The 8,043-nt window shown below is 36.5% G+C and overlaps 1 protein-coding gene across 1 annotated transcript; it reads left to right on the top strand.

Moving 5' to 3' along the window:
• Positions 1-465: 465 nt before the first annotated feature.
• Positions 466-2,277, top strand: LOC146900101 (putative RING-H2 finger protein ATL53). The gene has a single exon (XM_085734589.1). It carries the CDS (start codon positions 1,100-1,102, stop codon positions 2,165-2,167), a length of 1,068 nt encoding a protein of 355 aa, XP_085590715.1. The 5' UTR covers positions 466-1,099; the 3' UTR covers positions 2,168-2,277.
• The last annotated feature ends 5,766 nt before the right edge of the window (positions 2,278-8,043 follow it).

Genomic DNA, 8,043 nt, shown 5'->3' with positions numbered 1-8,043 from the left:
AGTAATAAAATTTCTAGCATAACTCAGCTTCTTACCGTGTCAGGTACAACTAATTTTGACGGCAAAATCAGATCCACAAATAGCAATTCAAGCAATTAATGAAATTCTTGATTCATAAGTATTTTAGTTCACAAGTTACATGTCGTGAACTCAAAGCAATTTAATAGTATAGTATGATATAAACATGTTGCAGCACTCAAACAATTCATGACTTTCAATTAATGTCTAATTGGTCGAAGATTATCTGGTTTTAAATCCTGACTGAAACAATCATTAACTTCTAAAATCAATCAATCGTTGACCAAACTTTATTTATTTTTTAGCCGAGTTTCGAATTACCATAGTTATTTTTCTTGCGAATCAGAAGGTTAATAGAGAAAAATATAGCAATAGAACATAAATATTATTAGAGTTAAAATCATTGAACATTTTATTAAATTTCTCAACCAACACCAACACACCAAAGTACACAAGCACACACCTCCTTTATTAGTCAACAAACATAACCAAGAAAGATGAACTACTAGTGAATAGAAAAAGCTTTGAACAGAAAAAGAAAAAGTACTAATATGGAAAAGAAAAGTTAAGAAATCCCATTTTCCTTGTCTTTGCCTTGCTTTCAATATAAGCCTCTGACCCCTTTCTCACGTTTTCTCTTCCTTTCAACCAAACTTGTTTTCTAGCAAGTTTTTCTGTGCCTTGAGCCTACTATTCTTTATCCTTTCTCTACCACAAATAATGTACAACACCATTTCCCCTTATCTTTAACCTATGCTTCCAATCATTGTTTTGACAATAATGTAATATATAAGCTTTGTACATATTTTCTTATTGAAGAAGTTTGTTTACAACTTCTTGCTTTATTTGTAAGAGCTTCTTTTCATTTTCCACTACCCAAAAAGGATTTGTTCATAGAATAGTATTTAGCAGGGTTTCTACAAAGAGTTCACAACTGCGATCTGGGCCGCGACATCAAATATTTACATTTCTTTGTCGCGTTGTGACTAAGTCACATCGTGTGTGTATATAACTTCGATTCTCTGCAATATCAAGAATCGCAACTCGATTGTAGTTTTAAATCTTGGTGTTTAGTGTCTCAATGTCGCGTCCCAATTATCCAACAACATGGATTCCTTACATAAACAGCAAAGATTGTTCTCAAGGATTTTGTAGCGTGTATTGTCCACAATGGTGCTATATAGTTTACACTCCTCCACCACCTCCACCATTTCAATACCCTGATGATGATTCAAAACCATATTTCTCTCCTCTTGTTATTGCAATTTTGGGAGTTTTAGCCACTGCTTTTTTACTACTAACTTATTACACACTAATATCTAAATATTGTGGTCACAGAGAATCTTCAAGAAGAAACACCACTGACCCAGTTGATGAAATCCAACAAAATCGCCGCGAAAACTGTCAAGTTTCAACCTTTGGTTTAGATGATGCTCAAATAAAATCCATTGCAGTTTTTAAATACAAAAAAGGAGATGCTTTTTTTAGTACTGCTGTCACAGATTGTTCAGTTTGTCTAAGTGAGTTTCAAGATGATGAAAGTGTTAGACTTTTACCAATGTGTAACCATGTTTTTCATCTTCCTTGTATTGATACATGGCTCAAATCTAACTCGAGTTGTCCTCTATGTCGTTCTAGCGTATTCACTTTGAATGCTTCAACACATCATGTTCAAGTTCCGGCTACGGTTATAGAACTTCCTTCAAGAAATGAAACTTTTCAAGAAGAGCAACAAATAGTTGTGGAAGAAGCAATGATGCATCATAGTAGAGTTGAGTCGAAGGCGCCTTCATTGCGCGCTTTTAGTGATTTATGTAATTTGCAAGGAAGAGAAAGAATAATTGAAATTAGAGATGAAGTTTGTGAATCGATCGGAAGGTCAGTGTCTATGGATCATTCATTTCAAAATGGTTTTTCAATTGGAGATGTGTTGAATATGAATGAAGATGAAGATTTTTGTGAAGAAGGATGTTCAATGGATGTTGGTTCATCAAAGATATCACAAGGAGAAAGTAGTAAATCAAGGTACAAAAGAAGAGTGTTGCATTGTGTTATGAGTCCAATTGCAATGAAGAGATCGTTTTCTAATGGAAGATTTTCACTTGGTAAAATTGATAGAGGAAAAAGGCAAGGAATTTTGCCTGTTTGAGAATTTTATTTATGTGTTCTTTTTTATGTTTTGATGGTATATTAAGAAGAGATAAACCAATTTTTTGTGTGAAGATTGCATAAATTTATGTTACTAATCTTTGTTTTGTATATTAATCTGTATTTTCTTTTAAATGTATATGTTATTTATGCAATTTGGATCCCTGAATTAATGGGATCAATATTCTTTGCTGGAAGGATATCTTGAATTCATGTATTCAAGATATAGTTGATAATTGGGCGGTTTAGATATTAAGTTTGGTAATTTAGATTTTAAAAGAAGATTAAAATTTGCAGTTTTGTTAAGTGTCCTATCAAATTTAACTCTCGCCAATGCATTCAGTGCGTGAATGCAAAGATATCTTAACCGAGAGAATTCATTTTTGAATTAAGAACTCACATTTATTGATGGGTTAAATATGTTTTTGGTCCCTATAAATATGTCAACTTTTCGTTTTAGTCCCTCTAAAATTTTCCTTCAACTTTTAGTCCCTATAAAATTTTCAATCTTCACTTTTGGTCCCACTTTTAAAGTAAACTCATATGTAGAATTCATATTATTTAATAAAATTTTCCAGAAAAATTCAACATATTATAAGAATCACTTCAAAAAAAATTCAGAATTTTTTAACAAAACATGAATTTAATATGAATTTTTATATGTTTTAAGGTTAAAAATTCATATTTAATTTGTGTTTTGTTAAAAAATTCTAATTTTTTTTAGGAAATTTTTTTTAGAATACTTTACACATTTCTGCACAATTTCATTAAAAAATACAAAAATTAAATTAAAAATAGGGACCAAAAGTAGTGATTGAAAATTTTATAGGGACTAAAAGTTGAAGGAAAATTTTAGAGGGACTAAAACGAAAAGTTGACATATTTATAGGGACCAAATACATATTTAACCCTTTATTGATTTACAATATTCGACATCATATCTCTTGTACACTATTGAGTGTGAACATTGGACGAGAGGTGAGAGAACAAGCATTCAAGAAGAGCAATATTCAATTTGAAACGGAAGGAGTATAACAAGCCCCTTAAGAGTAAGCAATGTTTCTCATAGTTTCTCACAACTGGAGCAAGTTATTAAAGCTTAAAATTAAGAGATACACATGCATATTAACAATCTAAGTTGGTTTTTTGGTTAGCAATTAAATCAAGAACGATTTAGAAGAAGTAAGAACTACTCTAATCATAATACTTCATCTCTAAGGAAGTATTTTGTTAGCACCGGTTAAGATTTTGACGCATCACTGTTTATGATTTTGCTTCCTACATAAGCACTTATTGGCTTAAGTGTTACGAATAGAGAGCAAATAAATGGATGACTTATTTATGTGTGTATTAAGTTTTGAGTTGAAGAAATATAGGGTGTGTTGGATATGTAAAAAACGGTGGGATTAGACATGCATTTTGTGTACTTTGTTTGATTATAAACTGATCATGGGACTAAACAAAACAAGTAGTAAAAAAATTAGACAAAAATAGAAATTCGTGTCTCTCATTAAATGATAGGACAATTTTTTGTCCAAAGTACAGACTATCAAAAATATCAAAATACCAATTTTATGTTCCAACATTAGAAATATTATCTCTCTACCTCTCTTTGAATGCGGTGGTTGTGATGGTGGTGGAATACGTCAGAATGCTTCTTGGAGCGGATGGGGTGTGTACCTGCAGGCACTCCGACGCTCAAGTCAGTAGAGATCAGAGAGTGAGGGTTTTAGATGGAGAAAGAGTTCTACCTTGGGGACTGCATTGAGTCCCCTATTTATAGAGGTGGAGGGTTGCAGAGCCATTGAGGAGGCACACCTGGCTCTGGCGGTTACGAAATCGTGGGAAATGTAACCGTCAGAGAGTTTATTGCAGGAACGTGCAGAATGTGCAAAGAGACGTTGGGGTTCGTTTGAACCGGTCTCGTTTGCTTCGTGCACCCCCCTCGCGAAGAGGGGGTATGTCGCGAGCAATAATGCCAAACGTAGAGTTTGGGCTTTGAAAGATATTGGGCCCAAGTTAATGGGCCAAGGATCCTTTTGGCCGATCCAAAACAGTAGCCCCCCAAGCCGTTGCTCTTGATGAAGAGTGATGACTTAAGTGTAGGCGTTTTGCTCGTTTGAAGCCGACCTCAAGGGAAAGTTAACCGGTATGTATTCCCTTGACAGATCTTGTTAGTTAGACGGAAGCGTGCCTTGACTCGGGAAATCGTTTGCGAGGTCGATTGTTAGTGTTGAGAGAGTGGGTCGGAAAGGCTCGCCCATCTCAAAACTCTTCTCTCCCTCTAACGAGATAAGCTAGCCTTAATGTGGGGCTAGTCCGGCGTATGCGTGTCCGGCTGTGCAAGATCAGACAGAGAGATTCCCTCGCCTGGAAGTTTGGTCGGATGTCATTCCGCAATTAATGCCAACGTCTCGAGAGAGAGGTTGAGGAGACATGACCTTTGGTTTCTGAGTGACACGTGTGAAAGCTATCTGTAGTACTTGAGTACCTATAGTTTCCAGCATGTTCTCGGTTTGAACTCCCGAGATGTCATCATCACCGTTGATTGAATCCTGACGTTTGGAGAACCATAGTAAAAGATCAGAATCATCAGATGGATTGGTTTGATAGAATGTGGACCGTAGAAGCGGTATTCTGGAGGAAGAGTCGCAAGTGAAGGGCTGCACCGGATGGACTTCGTGACTTTTGGGTGGTTTGTGAAACGAGTATATGAAGGTGAGAAAAACACAAGAAGGGGGGTTGAATTGTGTTTTGAAAAATTCTTCGTTTCTCCGAAAAACTGAACACACTGATCAGAAGCTAAGCGAGACAGCTTCTGAAGTGATAATCAGAATCTAAATGCAGCGGAATAAAACAGAGAGAGAGAAGAAGAACGGCACAAAGCAATTATACTGGTTCCTTCCACAATCCGGAAGTAGTCCAGTCCCCCTTGCACTTCCAAGGAGATTTCACTATGAGTAATATCTGATTACAAATGCTCAAGCACACAAGCAAGAGACTTCCAATGCTCAAGCACACAAGCAAGAGACTTCCAATGCTCAAGCACACAAGCAAGAGACTTCCTTTGCTCAAGAACACAATCAAGAGACTTCCTGCTCAAGCACAACTGCAAGAGACTTCCTAACTAAACAAAATTACACAGAAAATTGTTTAAGGTTGAACACTTGATATACAATCAGAGGTGCTCACAATACAAATCAGATACAGACTCAATGGACTTAAGAATTTCTAAGATATGACTTTGAGACACAGAAATTCTAAGTGAATGCAGAACAATTTCAGCAGAGGTTTGGTACTTGTGAAAATCTTGTGAGTCTTTTGTTCAGCGTTCTTGCATTACCAAATCTCTAGGTCTTCACTCCTTTATATAGAGGTGTGAAAGAGACGTTGTGAAATTGCCAGCACACCAAAGAGTCGTTGTTGAAGCTTGATCTTTCACCAATGATATTTTGCCTGATTTGGTTGTTGTCCTATGAAGAACCAATTTGAAATCCATTCCTTATCCAAAGGAACATCTATGCAGGCGAAGCCGTATTCTGGAGCTGTTTTCTTGTCTTGTAGCGTGGACACAAAACAGAGTAGTGGAGAAGGTGGTTGTACAGTTCGTACAATAGTACAATGTCAACGCTTTCGTCCAAATTGCAAGCACATGCCTTCAAACGCCTTTGAAATGACCGTTGCAATGTTCCACTAATTTTCTGCTATGTTTTCGAATCCAATAGACAGCTTTTGCAATGTAGATTCTTCAATTCTTGAATCTTTTGCAAATCCAGTTGAGATTCAGCTTCTGGTGAAATAGCTTCTGATGAGGCAGCTTCTGATGATGCAGCTTCTGATGATATGACTTCTGCAGCTTCTGATGACGCAACTTCTGATGATGTGGCTTCTGGACCTCTTGTCTTCGGAAGCACTATTCTTCAGGAGCAGCTTTACTTCAGGAGCGCTATTTCTTCAGGAGCAGCTTGACTTCAGAAGCGCTTTGCCTTCAGAATCATCTAAGCTTCATTTTCTTTTGCTCTTTATTTGCTCATTCAGAACCAATGATGATGTAACTTTATAATTATGGTCCTGTACACTTGAACAAATATTAGCTAGTCCAATTTACAATTTTTAATACCTTGTTATCATCAAAACTCTTTAAGGTTCATTGTTAAACACATTTTGTTCCAACAATCTCCCCCTTTTTGATGATGACAAACAAAAGTATTTAAAATTGATCAATTGTTGTTAATCTAATTAACAAGTTGACTTTGGGGTTCTGAGGTTTGTAAGCTCAGAGTCTGAGGTTTGTAAGCTCAAACTCCCCCTGAGTCTGATAGTCTTTAAGGTGAGGTTTGTAAGCTCCCCCTAAGTTCTATCCAGGTTAATTAAATTCATTTTTCGCACAATAAAATTATCAGAGCTTTTAAAAAAAATTGAATCATTGAAAGAATTAACTTATAGAAAAGAAGAATGGTTCAATTAATTTTACTTGAATTTTGATACTTCTTCGTTCGTTCATAGCTTATACCAATAAGGTAAAAAAAATTATAGAAGTTTTTCAAAAATTTCAAATGCCATTAATGGGGCTCAGAGCCTTTAAATACTTGTCACATATACTCCCCCTTTTGTCATTATCAAAAAAAATGAGATAAATAAGCATAAAAGACAAAAAGATTTGAGAAAAACTCACACACAAGAGAGAGTATACAAGAAATTAATTAAACAAATCAGATCAAAATATTTGAGCATGAATATCCAATTATCAGAGCAGTAAGCAGTCAGAAGCAGTAAGCATTCAGAAGTATAGATAAAACAAGATGGTTTCAGAAGCAAGGACTAAGAATTTAAAACAAACAACAAACAAAATAACACAAAGGTGTGCAACTAAGGGTTGGTTTGTTGTTGTTTCTTCATCTCCTCCATTTCTTCAATTTTCTTCTGCAACAGTTCTTCAAGCTGTTGTTGCCTCTGGAGAAGAGCTTGTTCCCTTTCTCTAGCTTCTTGCTGCTGCTGTGCCATCTGTTTCTTCAGAAGCTTACACAACCTTGCTTCTCTGGTCAAGTAATCCGTTTCTAAGAAGAAAGGCTGGTTTGCCAGGAGCAGTGTAGAACTTCTTACTCTGAGACTCTGATTCAGATGCTCCATTAACTTCCTGACAGAAGCTTCCTTGCTTCTGATGCACTTAGCCCTTATGCTTTCAATTAGCTCAGTTGCCCGGTTCTGAAGAGATGCCCAGGAGTCTTCATATGCACTTGTGAGATCAATTGTCCTTCGTTGATCCACAAGATTATGTATCTGACTCAGGATTGTGAGAAGCTCAGAATTAATATACCCAGATTCCAGGATGTTTGAGGGTGGTTGTTCAAGGATTTCAAGATCAGAATCACTGATTTCCAAATCTTGAACAGGGTTAGGAACTGGAATGGTAAAGTGTGTTTGTGTGTTTGAAGATGAAGGCTGGTCAGAAGCAATGTGTGTGGTAGAGGTTGAGGCTTGAACATTGACTAGAGAGTTGTCAACATCCATGGGAGTTGGTTCTGGGGAGTATTCAATTTCAGTTGGTGGTTGTTGTGGTGAAGTTGATGTTTGAGTGTTGAGTTGGGGGTCAATGGTAGCTGTTGGTGATTGTGGGGGTGTTGTGGGTTTATGTGGTTCAGGTGTTTGTTGATGGGGGTTTTCTGAAACAACATTTTCAGAAGCAGCTGCTTCTGGAGTTGCTTCAGAGGCCTTTTCTGAAGTAGATTCAACATTTTCTGGAGGAATCATGTTGAGAGGTTGAATGTTAAGGGGTTGAGGGTTAAGGCGAAAGATAGTCTCAATGACTTTTTCTCTCTGCACAGCCATTTCAGCCAACTTCTCATTAATTATGTGACCAACTGGCTCATAAGTAGT

This window comes from Medicago sativa, chromosome 8, assembly GCF_051527215.1.
Source record: "Medicago sativa cultivar Bolivia chromosome 8, Bolivia_mono, whole genome shotgun sequence".
Taxonomy (NCBI): domain Eukaryota; kingdom Viridiplantae; phylum Streptophyta; class Magnoliopsida; order Fabales; family Fabaceae; genus Medicago; species Medicago sativa.
Note: the sequence above shows the minus strand (reverse complement) of the source record. Positions and strands in the feature narration are given on the sequence as shown.

Coding starts and splice junctions, on each gene's coding strand:
- LOC146900101 (XM_085734589.1), top strand. CDS start 1,100: ATGTCGCGTCCCAATTATCCAACAACATGGATTCCTTACATAAACAGC.